Below are 25,551 nucleotides of genomic sequence, written 5' to 3' on the forward strand. Positions count from 1 at the left end.
TGTAGCAATAGCCAGAAACACATTGTATGGGTCAAAATAATCAAGTTTTATTTTATGCCAAAAATAATTAGGATATTAAGTAAAGATCATGTTCCATGAAGATATTTAGTACATTTTCTACCGTAAATATATCAAAACTTAATTTTTGGTTAGTAATATGCATTGCTAAGAACTTCATTTGCAACTTTATTCCAGATTTTCAGATAGTTGTATCTCTGTCAAATATTGCCCTATCCTAACAAACCATACATCAGTGGAAAGCTTGTTTATTCAATAAATTGACTCTTGTGACTGGTGTTGTGGTCCAGGGTCACATATATCAGGGGTGTGCAGACCATATAAGATGTTTGGGGACTGGCTTTTTAATATTAACATTACTGTAAATTCCCTTGTCATCTGAGGTGTAATATGAAGCTCACATGTATGTAACGGTCTGGAATTTATTTATTTGCCAAACCATGGCAATTTTCTGCAACTCTGCACCAGTTATGGAGGGATTTAGGTGAGCGGATCCACATCAGCATTGATGTTACATATTCTTATTGGTTTGTTGGCATGTGGGTGATTTCATGCGCAAGAAATACTGTCCACGAATTGCTCATCCAAGCAGAAAAAGTGTTGTAACTGCCAGATCTCGATAATCAAAAATCACACTGTATTTGATGCAAAACTTACTTGACTCAAATTTATATTAGAATTTAAACTATAATAAAGCAGAATATAAAATAGAGAATAAAAATTCACAATATTACTGTTTTTACTGTATTTTTTATCAAATAGTAAATGCAGCCTTTAAATTTAAATTAAATTTGATGATTTGATTAACCTTTTTTTTTTTTGTGGACCTAATATGTTTTGAAATGCATTACGATGATGAATAATATAACTAGAATACCCGCTGCTTCATATTTTATATTTTAATATTATATTATTATAAATAATGTATGAAATATTTAGTTAGCAGAAATAAGCAAGCATCACCCAGACCTGCTCTATGTCTATACAACAAATCACTTTCATATATGTTTCTAATGGTGTTAATATTGACATTGTTGGTTAATTGAATTTTGCCAAGAAAACAATATTAAATATATCATAAATATCTGTCTAGGCTTGTACCATATTCAGTCGAAAAGAAATTAAGGTTTTTGCTTCAATTGGGACCAACGGGCTGAAGGTCCAAATTGCAGTTTCAGTGCAGCTTCAAAGGGCTCTACATGATCCCAGCTGAGGAATAAGGGTCTTATGTAGGAAAACAAATCTAAATTTACATACTTTTTAAGCACAAATGCTTATTTTGCACAAGCTCTGTGATGTGCATGTGCATTTTTCTTTTAAGAAAAAGACAGATTGTTTCTCTAGATAAGACCTTTATTCCTCGGCTGGGATCATCCAGCTTTTTAAAGCTGCATTGAAGCTGCATTTTGGATCTTCGGCCCATTGATCCCCATTGAAGTCCACTATATGAAGAAAAATTCTAGAATGTTTTCCTCAAAAACCTTAATTTCTTTTTGACTAAAGAAAGAATGACATGAACATCTTGGACGACATAGCAGTGAGTAAATTATCAGGATGTTAATGTTAATGTTGTAATATACACAAGCATAGACAAATTCACTATGTAGACACTGAGAATCACTTTCATGTTGTCTGAGTGAATGACATACGCTCTTCTCCCCCTCAGGGACAGTAGCAGTAAGAGACCCGTGACTTCTGGGCCCTCCTGGCGGACAGTGCCCAAGTCCAAAAGCAGCAGTGCCATCCTGCAAGACCTCAAATCACCCACCTGGAGCAGCACTCCACTGAGTTTAGGTGAGTCACCACTGGTCTTCGCCAATGTGCATTTACCCGCTACTGCTACAAGGTGTTCATGTCAAGTGTTAAACTGAGACAGGAATATTACGGTTACTTATTTATGTCTTTGCGTATGTGTAGGAGAAGGGCGCAGCGAGCTGGATGAATTGCAAGAGGAAGTTGCTCGCAGGGCCAGGCAGCAGGAGCTCCAGAGGAAGAAGGAGAAGGAGAGAGAAGCAGCGCAGGGCTTCAACCCCAGACCTAGCAAGTTCATGGACCTAGATGAACTTCAGCACCAGGGTAAATGCCACACAGGGCCAAACATTCAGAAACCAAATGAAAGGAGCTAGAATTTGTGTTTAAAGAGAGAGCTGACAAAGCTGGCACAGCTTTGCATTATGGGTAATCCCTTCAACAAAAACCAGCTTAAACCATCCTAAAGCAGTATTGATCATCCATTGAAGTTAGACGTTTTTCAATTTTTCGTTTTGATGGCTGGCTAAACTGTTCGGATTTGTCTTTTTTCATCATTTTCGGGGAGTTTGTCCAGTTTTCAACTGATCAGGCTGATAGACCAGATAGAGTTGAGAATGGCACATGAAAAGCTAAACTTTCCCAGCTGGAAAAAAAGTTGGAACTGGCCTTAACTGGTTTGCTGGTCTCCCAGTATATGACTAAGTCTGCGTAAAGTTGGTTTAGCTGTTTGGTTAGCCTGATCTGGTCAAAAGTATGTGAACCCCCACCCCAGAAGTAGGGCATCCCTAGAAACCAGCCTAAAGTGGTTTGCTGGACTGAGGTGGTTTTAACTGGTCTCGCAGTTGGTGGTAAATTGGTCGCTGGTCTTCCTCCATAGCCAAGTTGGTGTTAAAGAGGTTGTTCACCCAAAAAAAAGAAGAAAATTCTGTCATTAATTACTCACCCTCATGTCATTCCGAAACCGTAAGACCTTCGTTCTTCTTCAGAAGACAAAAAATATATTTTTCATGAATTCCAACCCTGGTAGACAGCAACACAACTTCAAGGCCCAGAAAGGTAGGGTTAGGGTTAGGTTAAGTCATTGTTTTTGTTTTCTTAGCACACAAAAAGTATTCTTGTTGGTTCATAAAATTAAGGTTGAACCACTGATGTCACATGGACTATTTTAACAATGTTCTTACTACCTTTCTGGGTCTTGAACGTTTCAGTTGCATTGGATTTAGCTCTCGGATTTAATCAAAAATATCTCAATTTGTGTTCTGAAGAAGAACAAAGGTCATAAGGGCTGAGTAATTAATGACAGAGTTTTAATTTTTAGTTAAACTATCCCTTTAACTCCAGCTTTGCCATGGAGGAAGACCAGCAACCAATTTACCACCAACTGGGAGACCAGTTTAAACCACCTGCAAACCACTTTAGGCTGGTTTATATGGATGCCCCACTTCTGGGGTGGAGGTTTACATACTTTTGACCAGATCAGGCTAACTTAACAGCTAAACAAACTTTACACCAACTTGGTCATATACTGGGAGACCAGCAAACCAGTTAAAACCAGCAAAGACCAGCAAACCAATTAAGGCCGGTACTCTACATCTAATGCAATGTCTCGTGATCTTTAAATGATAAAAGAATTGAAATATAATTGTAACACCTTGTATTATAATATAAATATTGTAGATGGGAGCCATAGCATCAAAAGCACACCTATACACTCAAATCTTAGATTTTTAGTCAGTGTGCATGGTGTGTGTACAAACATGTCTAATTGTGTTTGAGTTGTGTTGGTGGCAGTCATTAGACTGTGCGCTTGTGTGTCAGTGGACGTCTCCATTCCTGGTAAGCCGTGCAAACGTTGTGAGTGGCGTGTTCCCGGCAACACGCCGAGGGCTCCTGTGAGCAGTGTTTGTGCGTGTATGAGCGTGTTCTCAGAGGCCTGGCCTTGGTGTGTTAATTGCAGGGAAGGGGGGCAGTTTTGAGCACTGCCTGGCGGAGGCTGACTCTCTCTTAGAGCAGTCGCTGCGCCTGGAGCAAGCTGGGGATACAGCTACAGCCCTGGCGCTCTCCCACCATGCTGTGTGTAAGTAATTCTAACCTGCCTCTGCTTGCTACGTCCAACTCCTACGCTGTCCGCTCGGGTAACCGTCACTTACCCAGTAGATGCGCTTTCTAGGTCCGTTTGGTAAGAAAGCAGCTCCCAAAACATTCATGTCCTCGCAACATGACAAACCCACCAGTAATACCCCAACACTGCCTTCCCTTCCTGCAGCACCCTGTGTGTGTATTTGCTTCAATTTGTCTCTCTGTGCGCCTATTCTCTTTGTATGTGTGTGGCATATTATTTGTCATTATGCTGTCTTTGTTTTTTTAGGGATGCACAATATATTGGTACTACATTGGTTATTAGTTGATAGAAATTGGATATTTATTTGTGCATGCTGTTTTCCCTTATTTTTATATTTAGATAACCTTTGTCATGTAAAAACACTTAATTTAATAACACTGCTAATTGTAATCTTTAACAAATCTCAAAATGAATATGCATTTTTCATGCTGTACACATTAGGTTTTGATGCCTAAATTCATTTTAAAGGGATAGTTCACCCAGAAATGAAAATCCTGTCATTAATTACTCACCCTCATGTCGTTCCAAACCCGTAAGACCTTCGTTCATCTTCACAACATAAAGATATTTTTTATGAAATCTGAGAGCTTTCTGACCCTGCATAACAATGCAACGGACACATTCAAGGCCCAGAAAGGTAGTAAGTACATGTTAAATTAGAAGAAATTGTTGAATAAAGTCATTATTTTTGTTTTCTTTGCACACAAAAATTGGGCTCCAGACTAACATTTGAGAGTAGTGCCACTAATTTCTACAGATGGTGGTGTAAAACTTTGATGATTTGATATTTTATAATAGTGATTTTGTAATTTCAAAATATAAAGCAAAAAGTAGAAATTAAAGTTCACTTCCAGAACAAAAATTTACAGATGATTTACTCACCCCCCTTGTCATCCCAGATGTTCATGTCTTTCTTTCTTCAGCTGTAAAGAAATTATGTATTTTGAGGCAAACATTTCAGGATTTTTCTCCATATAGCGGACTTCATTGGTGCCCACGAGTTTGAACTTTTAAAATGCAGTTTAAATGCAGCTTCAAAGGGCTCTAAATGATCCTAGCCAAGGAAGAAAGGTCTTACAAAATGATGGAAAAAAAAAAAATGCTTTTTAACCTCGAACGCTCGTCTTGTCTAGCTCTGTGTGAACTCTGTGTACTCCGGTTTAATTCAGTTGGGGTATGTTGAAAAACTTTCTCCTCCAACTTCAAAATCATCCTACATCTTTGCAGAAGTATTGACCCAGTGTTTACAAAGTGAACGCGCAAGGAGGGTCAAACACCCTTTACAAAAAAAAAGGTAAAACAGTGATGTAGGACGATTGTGAAGTTAGAGGAGAAAATGAGATTTTTGCCCTACTCTAACTGTCATGAACTGGAGTTCACACAAAGCTAGACAAGATGAGCATTTGAGGTTAAAAAGTATATAAATTGTACATTTTGTTTTTAGAAAATAACCCATTGTTTTGCTATATAAGACCTTTCTTCCTTGGCTGGGATCGTTTAGAGCCCCTTGAAGTTGCATTTAAACTGCATTTTGTAAGTTCAAACTCACGGGCACCAGAAGTCTACTATATGGAGAACATTCCTAATTCTTTTCTTTAAAAAACATAATTTCCTTACAACTGAAGAAAGAAAGACATGAACATCTTCGATGACAAGGGGGTGAGTAAATTATCTGTAAATTCTGTTCTGGAAGCTAGCTCCTCTTTTAATGACTAGTAAGCCAATAAGTGCTTCTTTGCTGCCATCTACTGATTATAATGGTTATTTGAATTTGTCGCTACTCCTGGTTTTCTAACTAGCGCTACATCAGCGCTGTTAATAATAGAGAATTTTGAATGAAAATTTGAATGATCACCCATTAACCTTATTCATTTTGTAGCGGATTTAAATGCTTCTCACTGGATCTCGCAACTCCGTGCATTAACAGTGTCACAAAATCAACTTTGGTTCCCGAGTAAAGCTGTTCTGAGCTTCGAAAAGGATGTTTGTGTTGCTGTGCTGTAGCTTTATAAAATTACGGTTAAACCACTGATGTCGGACTATTTTAACAATGTCCTTACTACCTTTCTGGGTCTTGGTTGCATGGTAATTAATGACAGAATTTTCATTTTTGGGTGAACTATCCTTTTCAAGTATTTAAAGCTTTAATTTACTTTCTAGTTTTTTTTTTTTTTTTAATGATTTAGACAAAGTAGTATGAAATTTATGAGTTATTGATATAAATAAAATTAGCTTAATTTAATGAATTACAATTTTTTTAATGTTAGTTTTTTATTTTAATAATTACATTTTTTATTTATATTTCTTTATTATTTAGTGCATCCCTGTTTCTGTTCTCTCAGTGCTGTGATCATCAGAGTCACCATTTGCACAGATTTTCACAATCTGATTGGATGACTGGGCATGTGGCTCTGCCTGTTGATTGTTAAGACTGCTGATAGTGGCGTGCTATTATAAAGCGCTCGGCTTTGGCCATTTGAGAGCCCCGATCTGTGCCAGACAGAGGCTGGAACAATTTTAATCCTTTTTTTATTTGAACATTTTATTCTGTCCATTTGGAACACCATTTGAATGGGCCACACGCAAACTTAAATCCATTCTGGATTCACAATCATAACATTCCCGACCTCTATAAATCCCTTTTGGTGGAAGGATTGGATTGTGATTGTGTTGAGCCGTCGTGCTTGGACACTGACGCACAATCCTGCCTAAATCTCTCAGCACTTTCCAAATTAAAACAAAAAAGGTGGCGCTTACCTGGAACAACAGCGTTTTTGTCTGAAGCGCTGGCATACCTGCTTGAATGATTAATGAGCAGAGAACAATTTCAGCCATGCAAAACTCTCCACAAAGCTATTTATACCGCTCGCAAACCACTATCCAGGTCGGCAAACCCTCCATCTCTGTCTCGCTTTGCTTACGGTATGTGTGCGCATGTCTGTTTATGTGAGAAACAGCACTAATATATGTAAAGGGAAGACAGCTTTTGTAAATATTTCCACTCTTCAGATCCCCACAGTGCTTTCACTGTATCGTTGAGACAGATCCGATTTGGCCCAAAGCGCATACAGGCCTCTAAAATCCAGTGGCAGCCTATAAGGTCATGCCTTCACTATATAAAAGAATAGTTTCCTGTTCCTCTGGCCGAACGAAAGCAACGCCTGCCACAACCCTGCAATCCATCATTGGTTTTGTGTGCGTCTATGTTTGTGTGTCTGTCCTGGCTGTCGCTCCCGCTTCCTGTGTCTTCAGTCCGTGGTGTGCCATCCTAAAACTTCGCCCCTTTGCATCTCCCAGAATGCCGTCAGCTCCTTTTCAACCCATTGAAAGCGATGCGCGTCATCTGCAGTTAAAGCTAGCTCAGGCGCAGCTGGTGTTGACAGCAGTAAATGTTCTGAAAATAGCATTTTTATGATAGGCAGAATTAATGCTAAACCAGACTTAAACGAAACAGGTTCAAGGGAACCATGGCAACACTAACCTCCCATGCGGTTTTCCATGTAACAGCCCCAGACGGGAGAGCAACCAAATCAACTGTTTCCTAATGCGAAGTCATTTTGGGATGCAATTAACAGTTAATCAGTGTGATGGATCTCAACATGTTGTTTAGTACACATTGCGAACGAGGGCTTAAAAGCTCAATCACAGTTGTTGGTTTCTCTCTTGTCGTTCAGCAGAGCAGCCCAGTGCTTCTCCATATTATGATCTTTCTGAACTCTGTTTATGTCACTCATTGTGAATGGGTTTGTTCAGTAAGCAAAATACTGCACAACAGCAGGCCAAGTGTTTTTAAACAGGCAACGTGGAAATTATTGAACTCAGGGGTGTCATGCACCTATTTGTTTGAGCAGTTCTGAATCCATATTAGAGCTGCACGATTACTCGTTAAAGGGGTCATTGGATGCCCATTTTCCACAAGTTGATATGATTCATTAGGGTCTTAATGAGAAGTCTAAAACATACTTTGGTTAAAATTTCTCAGTAGTAGTGTTACTTTTTTACCCTGTCAAAATCAGCTCTTTTCAGCTCTTGTTAACTAGCACATTGTTAGGAAAGGCGATTTGCAAAGATGCATAAAAACCCCTTATACTCACTTCTGCCCTAGGTGAAGCTGCATCACGAATGATTCGCGTCAACATAGACGCATTTAGGCAGATTGGGAATCGGCTTATTCCCTTCAAAAACGAAAGTAACGTTAATCCTCTGATGTCGGAAGTAAATGACGACTGCTATGTTCATTATTACATCCAATAAAACACCTTAATCGCTCAATCGGAGACATTCTTCCCCTGTACTGGAGTCGAAACAATGGCGGTTGGAGTGTTTACAGCTCACTCAGGGCGGGTCTAAGGTAAGACGGTTGTGTCAATCAACTATCGTGAAAGCGGCTTCGGTCTGTGTGACGTCACATAGACAAGATGCTGAGAATGGCTTGATTTGAAAAGGGGATATAAAGATTTACTTATAAAGATTAAAAAAATACCACTAGGTGGATTTTAATCATTATAGGGTGGTTGTGTACACACACTGCCAACACACATTTATGTTCAAACAAACACGTAAAAGTGAGTTTTGCATCCGATGACCCCTTTAAAATATTGCGATCTCAATTCAAACACCCAAATGATTTAATTTCTAAATGACTACGATTCGCCGCTTAAACATTTTAAAAAAGTCATACTGGAAGATTCAAATCCGCATTCATGCTGTCGCTGACAGAGACAGAGCAGTTACCATGTTTAGAAAAAAAAAACAGCTTTACGAACAGTCTTTTTTAGCTACACAGTATTATTCCAGTCTTATAATCATTCATATTATTACTGAAATACCAGGATAAAAGTTTATAGTTTGGATATAAACATGGTAGCAATTGTCTATGGTAGCAGTCAAAATAGTATGGAGCCCGTTTCCACCATCAAATTAAAAAAATGGTTATTGCGACTTTTTATCTCAGAATTTCGACTTTTTTTCTCAGAATTGCATAATATAAGCTCGCAATTGTGAGTTATAAATTCAGAATTGCAAGATAAAATACCATACAATTGCGAGTTGTTGAGACTGAATTACAAGATTAAACTCGAAGTTCTGAGAAAAAAAGTCAGAATTATGAGGAAAAAAGTCACTTTAGAACTGGCAATTGCGAGTTTATATCACCTAGTTTTGAGAAAAAAGTTTTGTTCAGTTGCGGAAATGGGTTTCCATAAAATAGAGCAAATCACCTTTTGAAAGTCATTGGTGCTTCAAATAACGTCTGTGTTGATTACATTGACAAGGGATTAAAAATGTATTTGTCATTGAATCATTTAAGAGATTCGTTCAAAAATGCTGATTCATCCAGTAATAAGATCATTGAATCAGTCATTCAAAACCATTTTTTTTTTATAAAAAATGAAAATTCATAAAAATTGGTTGTTATTTATTTATTGGTAGAAATTAATATTTAGTCATAGCCTGTAGTAAATTACACATTATTGTGTTTAATTCAGAATTGTGGGAGAAACATGATCTCTATTTGAGACGACAACAACAAAAAAAATCTCTAATCCATATTTTAATGGAAAAATAATATAAATATCAAAAATAATATGCAAAGAAATCATATATAATATATTATTTTGTTGTTGTTATTATTAATAGTAGTAATATAGTTTAGACAGGTGATTTCTGGCACTTTTTATACCTACCTGCATTTTACTAAGTGTTATTTTTTTCTTTGGGTGTTATTTTAAAAATGGGCATGACACTTCTGATGCAAGCTACTGTTATCGACCCATTACATGCAGTCTACTATGTGTCAACTTTGATGAGCTAGCGTGCAACACTTTGCCTATTGAACAGCCTAGAGCTCACTCTGGGGTGAAAGGTGGGATATATCCCACCATCACCCTCTCTTCTTTCTTTCAATTTCACTACTTTGTCGTTTCTATAACAAAGAAATGGTCCGCATGCCGGCCCCTCATAACTCAGCTCTTTCTTTTTCTTTTCTGCATTTTCTTTTCTTGTGCTCTTCTTTCCTTTTCCTTTTTGTTGTTCTTTTGCATTATAGCTAAACTAAGATTTTCCATGCATGAGGGCAGTGCTAACACTCATAGCAGGACTATGGCTGCTGACGCCAAGCTGCAAAAATGCATGAGGAGAGCGCGGGGCCTACAACAGCGCATGCAGCAACAGCAAGAACAGCAGCAGGAGCCCAGCCGCCCACAGGGGCCCACCAGGTACCTGTACTGTCACCCTGTGTGTCCGCTTGTTCAGGATCTGTACTCTCTCAGACCGTTAGGTCTGTTAGGGTTGTGTGGTATAACGATGCATAATCAGTACCGTGGTACCAAAAGTTTGAAAACAGTACAATATCAGCATGCAAATGTCATTTGTGAAACAGGTGCATTGATTAAAAAATGTAATTATTTAATAATTGTTAGTATAATAATACCCATTGTGCTACAGAGATCACATTTATGCAAGACTAAGAAGGAGAAAAATGCAGTTTGGGTTTGTAAGATCCATTTGAGCAAAATATGTTAACTGTTTTGATATATTACCATTATGCACTGGAATATTTAGATTTAATATAGATTTATTTTGAAATACATTAATATATGTTTTATGTTTTGTATGTTAGTTGTTAATTCCATTGCACTGCTTGATTTAAAAATGGAACTTATCTAATAAATTTCATGTTTATTTTAATTATTAGTAAATTTTTCGTTTATATGATATGCAAATGTGTCATGGTAGTGTCGCTACTCGAGTACCAAGGCTGGTATTGTACCGAAGTCAAAATTTTGGTCTTAAAGCCAACCCTTGTGTCTGTTCTTCTTTTATCGATTATTTTTTACATTTGGAAAAATTGGATTTTTGTGAAGTTTGTAATGAGCTTTGTCTTTCGGTTATATTTCTGTGATTGTGATGCGGTTCTAGCTTAAAGGATTAGTTCACTTCCAGAATAAAAATTTCCTGATGATTTATTAACCCCCATGTCATCCAAGATGTTCATGTCTTTCTTTCTTTAGTTGAAAAGAAATTAAGGTTTTTAAAGAAGACATTCCAGGATTTTTCTTCATATAGTGGACTTCAATGGGGATCAACGGGTTGAAGGTCCAAATTGCAATTTCAATGCAGCTTTAAAGGACTCTTAAAAGGTCCAAAAAATGTTTAACTGATGTATTTTTTAACCACAAATAGCTCCTATTGAAGTCCACTAAATGTATAAAACTCCTGGCATGTTTTCTGCAAAACTAAAGAAAGAAAGACATGAACATCTTGAATGACATGAGGGTGAGTAAATTATCTGGAAAGTTTTTTTCTGGAAGTGAGGTAATCCTTTAAAATATCATCTTTCCTTTCATACATTATCTAACTGATCAGTTTGTCAGAATGGCATGACATTTTACTCTCACAAAGAGCTATGATTGCTTTGGGTTTTGTTGTTTGTTTTTCCAGAGCTTTTAGAGGTTAATTTCTAATTTAAAATCACACATACAGACGGGATGGGTGTTATGGATTCCCAATAAGTCCTAGTATTAGAAGCCAGAGTGCAGTGGGCTGAGTTATTTGCAAAGCTAGCGAATAGCTGGCCACCGATATTACATACACATGGCATGCCACTTCACTAATAAAGTAGAACAATGCAACATTCACTGCGGCAGTGTGTGTCCCATGGAATGCGGTTGTTTTATTTGTTTTTTTCTAGTTTCCTGCTTTCTCTTTCCCCTCCATCGATTAAAGGCGTTGATGTGATGTATGGCCTGACCTGGCCAAAGCCCCTTGGGTAATTACCCAATGTAGTGCTTGAGGAAGTATTTACAGTAAATGAGCACTCGCGCACATTAATCAGGGATGTTTACCTCTGTACCGAACTTCTCCCAGTTCACTCGCCTCTATACCCGCTCTAGGGCATGCAGCAGCCATCAGGAACCACCTATTAGGTATGTGCCCGAATAGTGAGTCCGTTTTCATGAAGGCACGGAAAATGAATAAAGCATTCTACAGAGCCACTTATGGGACATGGTTAGCCCCTTGCAAGCGATAGCCTGTTACATTACAGTACATGAAATTCACTTAGCCTACCACATAAACAGTGTAAGGAGAGATGACTGATTAGACAATGGCAAATGATTTGCAGATCCTGAGCACCAGTGACAAACATCGAATCTTACATATGTGGTAAGTCCTGGCGCTCTGTAGTATAAATGGAGTAAGTGCGATCACGAATCTCGAAAGTGTTGTGGTTCTAGCTCAAGGGATTAGTTCACTTCCAGAATAAAAAAATTCCTGATAATTTACTCAACCCCATGCCATCCAAGATGTCTTTTTCTCAATATAGTGGACTTCAATGTTGGCCAACAGGTTGAAGGTCCAAAGTGCAGTTTCAGTGCAGCTACACAATCCCAGCTGCAGAATAAGGGTCTCATCTACCAAAGAGATTGGCTAAGATTAATAAATAAATAATACAATTTTTGTACTTTTTAACTTTTCCATTGAAGTCCATTATATGGAGAAAAATCCTGGAATGTAAGTGCAATCACGAATCTCGAAAGTGAAAAGCGAGTGGGCATTCAAAAGCGATATTAATAATATAGTACATATTAATAGTGGCTCCCTGATGCCTGTAATTTATATACAGTATAATTACCCAATGATATAATTACAAGAGAAACCATTTAAGTATATCATTTATTGCCTTTAGGAATTCCGTAGTACACATCATTTCCGAACACGGTATTTGAATTCGGGCACATCAAATATTCAAACCAACCTTAAACAACAGCTTACTGTTGTTATAACATAAGATTGTATACACTCTCCAGTCACTTCAGTTAAATATGTAGCTATTTAAACAGTTTTAACCATGGTATTCATTGTTTTTAGGTTAAATGTGCTTAACTTCCCTGCTGTTCCACTACAAATACCATTACAAAATTTACAAACATCAACTTTTAACAATTAAAACCATTTAAAATGGTGTGTTTTGGGACATATTCCATTTGGATTTAGTGGTTTTAGTATGCCACCAATAGAAGGTGACCAATTACCCATAGATCCCAATTGGCACCATTACAGTTTCCATTAAAACCAGTACAATTCCCTTTATAACCAGAAAACCATTACAATTCTGTGACGTTTTCTATTTTTTCAGCAGGGTTGCCTTATTGATGAAGCCGTATGTATCTCTAAGAACAATTAAAATTGGAATATCACCGACCTGAAAGATAAAAGGATTGTCTAGAGTGCCTAAAAAAACATGAATATCCTACTAATATGTGACCCTGGACCACAAAGCCAGTCTTGCATAGCACGGGTATATTTGTAGCAATAGCCATTGTATGGGTCAAAATTATCAATTTTTCGTTTATGCCAAAAATCATTAGGATAATAAGTAAAGATCATGCTCGATGAAGATATTTTGTAAATTTCCTACCGTAAATATATCAAAACTTAATTTTTGATTAGTAATATGCATTGCTAGGAACTTTATTTGGGCAACTTTAAAGGTGATTTTCAAATGGTTGTATCTCAGCCAGATATTGTCCTATCCATAAGCTTATTTATTCAGCTTTCAGATGATGTTTAAATCTCAATTTTAAAAAATTGACCCGTATGACTGGTTTTGTGGTCTGGGGTTGCATATTTATTAAAAACCCATTTTTGGACACCAGGACTCAAACAATGTCACATCCAGAGATTCCTGCACATCTATACTAAATGCAACTGCACAATGCAGTCAAAACGCATTGTGTTTGCATTTTTCAAAGGCTTTTTACTCGTATTAGATAAAGATTTATCTGAAGATGAATCTATCACACGGGTCATCAGTGGGTCGCCGAGGGCCAGTAGAGATGAAGGAGGATTGATGGTGTTCTGATGGATACTCTGCTCTGCTTTATTAGAGGTGAATGCAGATAGTGAGCAGGTTTCCCTTCTGGAGCAAAGCCAACTCTCATTCCTGTGCACTCCACTTCTGGGGAGCTTTTGGGCGTATTTATGGCTGCTGTAACTGGTTACATACGATGGTTTATACGACGACTATGAAAATGATGTCAAGGTCGCGTAGTGCGTCAGCTGTGGAGAGCACGTGGGGACTGTGTGTGTGTGTGTGTGTGTGTGCATTGTATGAGAAGTGGCTCATGAATACTGGTGTGAAGGACGCAGGTCTCCTTGAATTTGGTCCTTGGCAGCATCGTAACCTTTTTGGGTTAGAAAATGTGTTAGAATGGCTTTCATGCACCAAGCAGCAATATATCTCATGCTGCAATGTTTTGAGATGAATGTGTGTTGATTTACAAATATAAAACCACTTGATCTTATCAAATACCTGTTTTATGTTTAGTCTGCCTTAATGTATAAGTACATACTACATATTTGTGGCAGTATAAAATATATCTTGCATATATGTATTATATGTGTGACAGTACCTATAAAATTGTTAAACCTTTCATTAAGGGGTACAAAGTTATGTCACTCAACATAGGTTTTCATTAATTTTTTTTAATTTCATGTCTTTCATGTAATGTTTATATTTTTTCAGATGTATTTCAACAAAGAAAATAATTGAATTTAATTTGTAACGTTGAAGTTAATTTTTCAAATAATTCATGTAATTATGCCATTAAATAAATTGATTTTGCCATAATTTAATTAGTGAAATTAATTGAGTAATCATGTTTAATAGGACTGTACTAATTTCAGATAACCATATTAATTTTTCACAAAGTGTCTAACCCAAAATCTATCTTCTGCTTTTCTCGCCTCTTCAGTGAACAGCCTGGCCCGGTCCAAGTATTGTTGACAGACAATCAGGAAGAGGTCTGGGAGACCAATCAGGATTCTGTGCTTGGCCCACCCTCTCCTCAACACATGAAATCACCCTCCTCTTGTACAAACTCCCCATCTCAACCCTCTAGCCACCCATCGCTCAATCCCCGGCCTGCCTCTTCTCAGCCACAGCCCCAAGAGCGTGATGAACGCAGCAACTGGTCGACCCAGAATGAGGACGAATGGGGTGGCATCAGATTATCAGATGTTCTCCAAGCATCAGGCATTCGGATCATGCCCATACGCAAACACCTTGCCATATCTCTACCCTCCTTGCCTCTTGACTTCTGGGGTGTATTGGGAGAGGACGAAGAGGTCTCCAGCTGTCAGCACGCTCAATCTCCAAATCCTCCTTTGTGGCAGGGCACTGCGGATAGTTCAGACCGGATACCCCAATCCAGCGATCCCAGTCCAGCTGTTGAGGAGAAGGCGCCAGTGCCCCGACGAGCCCCCCTTTGGCAACCCCTGTCTGGATCTTCCCAGCCATGCACCAAATTGACCCCTCCTGTCGCTGCCCGTCATTGGTCCTCTTGGAGCCTAGACCGTCCTGACGCTGTTGTCAGCCCCTACGACACACCTCCTGACCAGAACCAGCGGATGGGACCTACCCTCTCTCAACACACACCTGGAAGACACCTTGCTCCTCACAGTCCCATGAGCACCAGGAAGAAGAACATCCCTAAGTACTCAAACTTCCAGAGCATGGAGTTGGAACCTACAGAGGCAGAGGACCAGGAACTTTCTGAATTGGATTCACTTTACCAGGCCAGTCTGCAGGCTGGCCCGGGACCTGGCCGAGCCCTGCGTGGTACCAGCTCACCTGCTGTTGCGAGACAAGGTAAATTAACATTGTAACATTAAATTGTCTCAGTAAGTGTGTTCACATGCACTTTAAAAGTTCTGTCTAGGTTGGACTACATGTGTGGTCACCTTCACCATTGTCTGGCCACTTTTCATTCTGGAATTTTGCATGAAGGCAAAATATTTCTCCACTCACTGTACCCTAGAGGCTACAGTTTTAAGCATTCTTGTTAGCAACTGCTATACTGGTTGGAATTCTGGTTAAAGCAGTGGAAGTAATTAGACTACAGTTGCCCTTGAAGTTGTATGCTTGCACTAAAATATGCATTTATGCATTGTCATGTAAACTTGGATAGACAGATGAACACTGTAACTCTACTGCACAAAAGCGTGGTTATAAATATTAATATTGTAAAATGTATCTGTTTGTGATGACTAATACTAACAAATTGAACCATATGTTGCGAAAATGTCATTATTGTCAAACCTGATTTTCTCAAACAGTACCTCCTGCTGCACGAAAGCTGCTCACTGGAGTTGGACGCTCTCGGACCCCCACGGCTGAGCTTGAGAGAACCGCTTATGGACCGCCAGGTTGTTGCAGCCCTACTGGATACATGAACATGGTAAGATATGTGCTGCTGCACTCCTGTCTATAGGTCTGATTACAAAGCTCTCACCAATGTATTTTCTTTCTCTGCTTTTTTTTATTGTGGAGTCTCATAATATGTTCTTCAGACTTGTCAACAAGTATAATATTATAATTTCATTTATGGGACATTCTACAGAATTGGTTCAGAGTTGGAAACATCTTTAAAAAAAAAATCTATATTTTTCTTTGTAAAAAGCAAATAGTGATGTTCCTTAACGTTACACGCAGATTTTCAAATTTTTAAACGCATTTACCTCAAAATAATGGCATCTATCTACTTACTACCATGTAGCTATAAGAAAGAGGGACACGTTAATATATTTCCTGATCATAAATGTATGGGTGTAGTTAAAATCAGTCTCAGCCAATGGACTAATGCACCATTTCGGTACTGACATGAAAATGCAGGACACTTTTTTTTTTAGTAGAGTTTTATGATTTGCAAAAAAAAAAAAAATATATATATATATCTTTTTTAACTTCACTTAAAAATCAAAAAGATATTTTTAAGGAGTTGAAATTTAGCGGTTAGGGTTTGGGACAACCACGTACCCACTAAATGATGATTTTATACATATTAATCTTATGGACATTAATAGATAATTAGTAAACATGTAAGATTTGAATATTTAAATGCTTTTTAAATGTGTTTTGGGATTCAGTTTGCAGCAGTTCTGAAGAATGGCCCTTATACAACATACGTCTTGGATTGCAGGTCTTTTCTAACTACGCAACTGTCTTTAGTTTCCAATATCATTTATAGTCTAGTTCACACTGCAGGACTTGAATTGCAGACATGTCTGGATATTTAACCTGCTAAATGTCTTTTAGGCATCTGTTGCCATTTCAAATTTTATCTTAAAAAAAAAAAACAAAGTGATCATCACTGATTTGAAGAAGCACCAGTTTACTTTAGATTTCAGGTTTTTGTCAGCAATTTGTCAGCAAGAGAAAAATCAGGGCTAAAATTTGGGCTTCATTAGATATTTCCCACCATTACTCTAAATAATCTAGGTGTTATTTACTTAGTATGTTTGTTTATTTACTAGCTCTTTGATGAGAAATGGCTGTCTCTCCACTTTTTTTTTTTTTTGTTATGTCTGGTTTCTTTTCACATCAGAGCTTGTTTATCATACAGCGCACAATCTGTTAGCACATGTTGATTTTGTTTGGGTGTTGTGTCTGATTTCAGACTTCGTTTTTTGCTGCAGTAACTCTTTGTTCCCTGTAGCCCCTGTCAGTGGCCCATCATGAGCCTCAGTCAGGAGAGGAAGACCAGTATGATGCGGATCACCTGCGCCGTATTGCTCGCAGCCTGAGTGGAACGGTCATCGGGCGTCGCCAGAACCGTCTTGCCGTCTCCCGAAGCTTTGTAAGTATCCCACACATGAGTAACACTACAAGTAACTCTATTTAATCTGAGGAGCTAATGGCTAGAATATGAGTGAAATAGTGGGGCTAGTGACTACTGGCATACAAGAGTCTGCTAGAGGAGCCAAAAGAGGGGGGAGGAATCAGATATCTGCCCTAGAAACCTAATAAGAGCGCTGTCACCTATGCAGAAGAGTGCTAACACACAGCTACTGCCACTTTAGCCTGATCCGTGCATGCTGCCTGTCCCTTGTCAATCACTGCTGAGCTTTAGGTCAGTTGATGTACACTCTACATTTACATCTACAGTTGTTTGTATAGCAGATGCTGTCTATCAAAGCTATTTGGTGTATATAGTGTGCTGATTAGTCATTCATTCATTTATAATATGTATGCCAGAAATATATGAATGCATAACTGTGTTGTCACATGACATCCACGTGCACCGTTGCACACAAGGACACTCAAATACACATGCATAACTTTTCATTGTCCTACTGAGTCATACTGCCATCCTGTGTCCATATGCTGTAACCTCATCACATTTGAAAAGAGGCCTGGTGTCTCATTTATAAAGACATGCATATAGTCATCTCAAATGCATTTGTATGCACTTTAAAAATGTTCCCAAATCCTTCTGGCTATGAAAAGGGTAATTTGGTTACTAGATTCTAGTTTCTGGTCATACTGTATATATGCATATTTAATTCATTATCCTGTCAGTGATCCATTTTTATCAGTTTTTCATTCATCTCATTTACACGCACATTATTTTTCAGACCATGTTCTCATTAAAGCTTTACACGCTCCAAAGAGTGTACAGCTATTTGAGAGTTTCGAATAAACAGGAAATGAAGAGGACCTTTTTTTTCGCTATTCATCGTCCCGACTTTTGACATTTATTTTGTTGCATTCTGAATAATGTAATCAAATGATTCCTTGCCGTTAAAGCCCTCAACATTAGCAGACAGTAGGTTGAAATATGGCAATTTGACCAAAATAAGAGATCATACAAAATGCATGTTGTTTTTTTATTTAGTACTGTCCTGAATAAGATATTTCACATGAAAGATGTTTACATATAGTCCACAGGAGAAAATAATAGTTGAATTTATAAAAATGAGTAATTTATAAAAAATAGAATAATTACGCTTGATTTCCAACACTGTGTTGTTACCTGAATGATCCACAGCTGTGTTTTTTGTTTAGTGATAGTTGTTCATGAGTCCCTTGTTTGTCCTGAACAGTTAAACTGGCCGCTGTCCCACAAATTCTTTGGTTTTTCAGCATTTTTGTGTATTTGAACCCTTTTTAACAATGACTGTATGATTTTGAGATCCATCTTTTCACACCGAGGACAACTGAGTGACTCATATGCAACTATTACAGAAGGTTCAAACACTCACTGATGCTTCAGAAAGAAAACACAATACATTAAGAGCCAGGGGGTGAAAACTTTTTGAATTTGAGGATCAGGGTAAATTTAACTTATTTTGACTTCTGGGAAACATGCAAGTATCTTCTGTAGCTTCTGAAAGGCAGCACAAAAAGAAAAAATATGATATTTAGGCAAAATAAGAAAAATTTGCACATTATGTTCACATTATGTTCAAAAGTTTTTACCCCCTGTCTCTTAATGCATTGCTTTTCCTTCTGGAGCATCAGTGAGCATTTGAACCTTCTGTAAAACAAACACACACACACACACATGTGGATCATTTAGGTAACAAACCAGTATTAAGAATCAAATGTATGTAAACTTTTGAACAGGGTCATTTTTTTTATAAATTCACAAATTCTACATGTAAACGTCTTTTATGTGAAGCATCTTATTCAGGTCAGTACTAAATAATAAAATAACATGCATTTTGTATGATCCCTCTTATTTTGGTAACATAATTAACATTTTGCAGATTCTGCAAGGTGTTTGTAAACTTTTGACCTCAACTGTATATATTTATATATATATATAATGTAAATAAAAATACATTAAAAATATTTGTTTTTATAATATTACATAGTATTTTTCCTTATTATTTTGCATGTAATTTTAGTTGCTTGTGTCATTCATTCAACTCACTGACTTATTGCTCTTGCATCACTGGAAATAATTATAAATCACAACAATAGCTTAGTACTGCTGCTTTGCACTTGTCGTTAATGTAAAAACATTTTCACATCAGTTTCAGCGTTTAAAGGGATAGTTCATCCAAAATGAAAATTATGATCATGTACTCACCCTCACTTCAGTCCTAACCTGTATGACTTTTTTTCTTCTGCTGATCACACATAAGGTATTTTCAAGTCAAGTCACCTTTATTTATATAGCGCTTTTACAATACAGATTGCGTCAAAGCAGCTTTACAGTATTAAGGACAATAGTAACATTTTTCATTGATTCAGTGATGTCATCATCCAGCTCAGTTCAGATCAAATAGTATCTGTGCAGTCAAGTTGACAGTATTGAGCGAAATTAATGTTTCAGCTGCTTTGGTCTATACAATGAAAGTCATTGAGGTCTAGAACATAGTTTAATCAAGACATTTTTCAAAATATCTTTTTTTTCCACTGAAGAAAGAAAGAAATTCATTCAGGTTCGAAACCGTAAGAGAGCGAGTAAATGATGACAGATTGTTCATTTTTGGGTGAACTATCCCTTTAATAAATCTCAATTTGTTCCTCATTTTTGACTTGGGATCAAAACTGATCTTATGTGCATTTTATAAATGAGGCCCCTGATTCTTTTCGTGCCTTACTTTTGTGCTCCCCATCTCTTCCCCTCTCCCCATCCCACCCCTCTCTTCTCTTTTTCTCTCTTTTGACTGAATGCACTTGTGTTTTTCCTTGTGCATATCAATGTATGTGTGTGTACCTAGCTGGGGGACTCCAGGGTTACGTCATATCACAGCTCCATGTACTCACCTAGTTGCCTTCAGTTTCCATTGTCTCATTCAGACCTCCATCTGCTCCAACCCAGCTGTCTTCATCTCCTTCCTTCATCTTCACCCCCGTCTCAGCAGCCTGGGCCTTGCAGAGAGGTCCCAGGTAAAACTCACTCTCGTTTTCCACTTCCATAACCACTTCCTCCATTTAGAGGGCCACTTGTTTCCCACTGGTTCCGCATTCATGTTTCTGCCATTGAGTCCAGGTGCCAGTGGCTCCCCCCTTGCTAAACAGTCTGCATTCGCTTCATTTTCGTTTCCTGCTGTTGAAAATAGCTCCTCTTTCGTTGTTGCTTTTTTTCTTTGATTGGTCTGGATCCTGTCCTTCACACTCCATCCTACCCCACTGCAGGACGTCTCCAGAGGTTCTCCGAGTTTCTGGCTGTGTTTGACCGGCGTCAAGCTCTCTCCAGTGGGAAGCGCTGCGGTCCAGCACTGAGGTGTATTGGAAGACATCCTCTCTGAAGTTCTCACCCAAACCAATTGGCTTTGGATGCAACCAGGTCCTCCAGCCCTGGAACATTTCCACAGATTGTTCCCCTGGACGACCCTTCTGCACACCCCATCCCATTCTCTTCACAGCTTCCTGGAGAACTGGAAGGAGCACGTCCTGAGACCTGATGCCATCCTCAATCACCCTGCTCTCTGTATTGTTCCTGGGATGATTACCCCGCTGTAGTCGGTAAATCTTTCCATGCAGAAGCCCCTGAAGCTCGATCCACAGCATGAAGGAAAGAGACACTGAGACCAACTTTTTTCTTTTATTTACGAGCACTGGGATGGCGTGATTCTTTGGGGCTGAGGTGTGTGTGTATGACTAAGCTACGGTCAGACCTGCAGCATGCAATGATAGGAGCGTGGGGTCCAGATTTGGACTCCCGCAGTGAGCCATCCAACCCAGAGCACTTAACTTAATTAACTCCATCATTTAATTAACTGCAGAGGAGAAGCATACGGTACCTCCTTGCTGCACTAGACGGTAAATGTGTGTTTGTGTGTATGCGTGTGTGCATGTGTTGGGTGGTAAAAGGGGAGGGGCTTATTGTAACCCTGCCCTCATTTATACTACTGGTCAAAAGTTTAGAATAATTACGATTTTTGAAAGATGTGATCAAAAATACTGTAAAAACAGTAATACTGCGAAACATTATTGCAGTTTAAAGCAACTGTTTTCCATTTTAATATATTTCAAAATAAATATTAAGCAGCATGAAAATAAGGAATGCAGCAAGTCAGCATATTAGAATGATTTTTGAAGAATTATGTGACACTGAAGAGTTAAGTAATGTCTGCTGACAATTCGGCTATATCATTTTAAATTGTAATAATGTTACATGGTGTTTTTATAGTATTTCTAATCCAATAAATGCAGCATTTGTGAGCTTAAAGGCATAGTAACCCCAAAAATGAAATAGTTGCTCACTCTTCTTGTCTCATTTGTTGAATAAAGTTCTTAGTTTTGTTTTCTTTGCACACAAAAAGTATTCATGCAGTTTCATAACATTAAGGTTGAACCACTGATGTCACATGGCCTATTTTATCAATGTCCTTACTACCTTTCTGGGCCCTGAACGTCTCAGTTGCATTGCTGTCTATGCAGGGTCAGAAAGCTCATCCAAAATATCTTAATATGTGTTCTGAAGATGAACGAAGGTCTTAAAAAGCAGGTCATATGTTTTTTTTTAAAGTGTCCTAATATTGTGTTGGAGTCCCCTACAACATATTTAAATGCATCTAAGGTCAGAAAACATTGTAATTTTCTGAGAATATACTTTTATACATAGTCATTTGTCAATGATTTACCTGGAAACCTAAAGCTGCAAAAGGTATACATCACATATTAGCACCAAAAAAAACTAGAAATTTTGAGCACTCAATTCAAAATGTACACATAACGTATCAATTGTACTTACAGGTTGTGGCTCAGAAACGTTTGTTAGTCCAAATAAAGAAGATAAGAAGCCAAAGAAGGTAAAAGCCAAGACTAGGGAAGCAGTCCTCTGTAAAATGACGAGCACAACAAAAGGTTTGAGGTGTATTGTTGTGGTACACTCTTAAAAATAAAGGTGCTTCACGATGCCATAGAAGAACCTTTAACATCTGAAGAACATTTATGTTTCACAAAAAGTTCTTTAAGTTCACAAAGAAGATTCTTTAGATTATAAAAAGATAAGATATGGTTCTTTAAAGAACTTTTGACTGAATAGTTGTGAAGAACCTTTTAAAGCACCTTTTTTTTAAGAGTGTATTGTGGAAAAAATGAACTTTACCCACTGATTCTTCACATCATCATTATCTTTTGGCAGTGAAAACAAAACAAACTTGCTTTCACACTGCACAACACAGCGTCTTCTCGACATGATGTAAACACTAACTAGTGGAAGTGTGGGCAGGTCAGACAGTTCGTATTTTGCCGGTAGGCGGGATTATGCAAATGTGTTACAGAAGATTCGAAAATATGACGACTCGTTAAAGCGATTCTGACTTTAAACTTTCTTTTGAGAGACACTATCTTTGTTACAAACTGCAAAAGATTTTATTTTTCGAAAACCCATATGACCTGCTCTTTAAGGGTTTGGAATGACATGAGGGTGAGTAATTTTTGACAGAATTTTCATTTTTGGGTGAGACTTTTTTCAAAAACACTAAAACAATCATAATTATTCCAAACTTTTGACCGATAGTGTATTTAAAGAACATTCTTTACCCTTCCTCCTCGCCTGTTCCACAGATGCAAGTTCTCAGCAAACCAGCGTCCCGGATTCGTCGTCGCTTTGCTGAACATTTTTTTTCCCAACTCTCCTGCGAACGTTTTTTGGTAGCGGGATGGGTTAATGTCATGTACTGTAGATGCTAAGTACTTCAACCTGTACTAAGTGAATCGAGATGTTTTGTACGGTGTCATCTCTCAGCTCTGGTGCTTTTTGTCGGAGCAGGCATGTAAATCTGCGGCCCTGGCGTGGAGCGTGGAATGAGACTGTCTCTTCTAACCTTTTTCCTCCTACTTCTCTGATACGGGCATTCCCTGTAGCACACAGCTGTTTTGTGTCTCGTGTTACAGGCAAAGACTGTGTACATGTTTGACTGAACACACACTAACAAATGAATTTATTGTTAATAAAAAACAAAAACTACAACATCTTAAGAAATATACAGAGGAATGGAGAAACTACGTAATGACGTTATGGAATGTTAATCAATTCTAGTGGTAATAATTATTATCTGCATTAAGACAAGTATAGTACACTTCAGAAGTGTAAAGCTGGAGAAAAACTGCTATTTTAATTCCATTGACAGTTCTCCCGTTTATACAGGGAGATATGCCAAGTTAAGCTTCCTTTTTCTTCTTTATTTTACTTGATTCGATTTTTTTGGGTTTTTTTATTTTAACCTGCAGTGACACTGAAACCACAGCTGTGAGTCTGGCACATGATGGATCTTCAGGCCTGTAATAGTTGAAGGGTCTCACCCCATTCGATTTTTGTAGAATCTATATTATTTCTAGATTTTACTGTAATCAACAGCTGAAGAATGTGCGGCCCTGATAGCGTACATGAAGCTTATGCAAAGCTTCACTAGCCTGAAATTTGGACAGTGTTATGTGTATGGGGCCTTGAGCAAGAAATGCTTTCATACTGTTATTCAAATAAACGTAATGAGATATATTAACGGAAATCCGATACTGATCAACAGATGTTTCCTATCACAATATAATATGATTAATGCAGTATTTCACTTTTCATTCTAATCATATTGTGCTGTGATATGTATTATTTTTTTCATTAAAAGCCTGAAATTAAAATGATTATAAAGGATATAACTTAAAGAGATCTAGATCTTATTTAACTTTGTCTTAACCAAAGATTGGCTCTAACACAAAGATATGTTTTTTGTCATTTATTCATCTTTCCTTTCATTTAAAGGATTTTTGAGAATGTAGCAAAGGTGGTGTATGAGTATGCTATGCAAAATGCTCTCTCCTGAACTACCAGCAAAGAGTCAGACTGGGACAAAATCAAATACTTTTTCTTTGTTTTCCTATATACTGAGGAAGAAAATGATTTCCTGCTGAATTGTTGAATCTTTACTTATTAATGTCTGTACAGTTAACAGCCTTTGAATGCACGTTGTAGCTGGTGGGAGGAGGATTTCTCAAAGATGAAATGGCATTTCAAGGTTTTCCATTTGGGACTCATTTGTAAATGCTTGAGGTTGAGTGAACTTGTATTTTTGCAATAAAGTTATTACCAATGCACTCCAGCAGGGGCGCTGCACAAACGCCTACACTCTGTGTCTGCGTGTTTTTTTCTCCATAGGAAAGAGTTTTTGTCTTATGATAGAAAGTCTATATAAAATAGCATTTCAGTGTGGAAGCAAGCCTATGGGTGACTTCTGCTTTATTATCTGCTGTAGGGAAATGCAGTAAACAGTAAAACAGTTTGCACTACAAACCAAGGTAAGACACACCAATTTGCAGTATCAAGAAGTAAAAGGAGCTGTTTTGTACAGCTAAAAAAATGATTATCAAAATAACATATTATTTGCATCATGACAGCATTTTTTCAATTACTCCAATTCAACTGATGTGTTTACAGTATGAATTCTGTATGAAGACAGGAAAGTACAGAAGAGCTGTGCAATGGGTTGAGAGGGTATATCAGTGCCTCGGTGTGGCTGGAACTGTTCATTGCAGCTCTCGAGATGATTCCTGCCAATCATCTTATTTTGATCTTCCAGGTATGCTTCCACCTTATTAAATAGACATAGACCAGAACGTCAAAAAAAAAAAAAAAAAAAAAAAACGTGTCATGCTTATATTTCTGTAGTGTATTTCAAACAGATATTCAACATTATGCAAAATCTGACTGTAACTGTGACACTCATCATACAGTAAACAAATTATCATAAAGGCTGGCCATTATTACATCATCCATATTGAACATTATGAATTGTCCTAAATAGTTGGTGTAAAAAGTTTCACCCAGATATTGCTAATAAATTTCACAAATAAGTACAAAAAAGGCAAGTAACTCATTGAATTGTTAAATATGTATTTCTTTAGCATTTTAATTTAAATTAAT

The 25,551-nt window shown here is 37.7% G+C and overlaps 1 protein-coding gene across 8 annotated transcripts in view; it reads left to right on the plus strand.

Annotated features, from left to right (window-relative positions):
* The window catches only part of usp54b (ubiquitin specific peptidase 54b), a 144,730-nt gene extending 119,976 nt beyond the window's left edge, over window positions 1–24,754 (plus strand). For 5 of the 8 annotated variants that reach the window (XM_051123920.1, XM_051123922.1, XM_051123921.1 and 2 more), the window contains 9 exons: window positions 1,685–1,812; window positions 1,936–2,094; window positions 3,728–3,847; window positions 9,939–10,107; window positions 14,647–15,542; window positions 16,010–16,131; window positions 17,389–17,529; window positions 20,405–20,573; window positions 20,823–24,754. In XM_051123920.1, coding sequence (XP_050979877.1) covers window positions 1,685–1,812; window positions 1,936–2,094; window positions 3,728–3,847; window positions 9,939–10,107; window positions 14,647–15,542; window positions 16,010–16,131; window positions 17,389–17,529; window positions 20,405–20,573; window positions 20,823–20,935 — 2,017 coding nt within the window. In that variant the 3' untranslated portion in view covers window positions 20,936–24,754. The remainder of the gene's footprint in view (window positions 1–1,684; window positions 1,813–1,935; window positions 2,095–3,727; window positions 3,848–9,938; window positions 10,108–14,646; window positions 15,543–16,009; window positions 16,132–17,388; window positions 17,530–20,404; window positions 20,574–20,822) is intronic. The other 3 variants (XM_051123926.1, XM_051123923.1, XM_051123924.1) reach the window with 2 other exon arrangements.
* Window positions 24,755–25,551: the final 797 nt, after the last annotated feature.

The sequence above is a fragment of the Labeo rohita genome, chromosome 12 (assembly GCF_022985175.1).
Source record: "Labeo rohita strain BAU-BD-2019 chromosome 12, IGBB_LRoh.1.0, whole genome shotgun sequence".
NCBI classification, from domain to species: domain Eukaryota; kingdom Metazoa; phylum Chordata; class Actinopteri; order Cypriniformes; family Cyprinidae; genus Labeo; species Labeo rohita.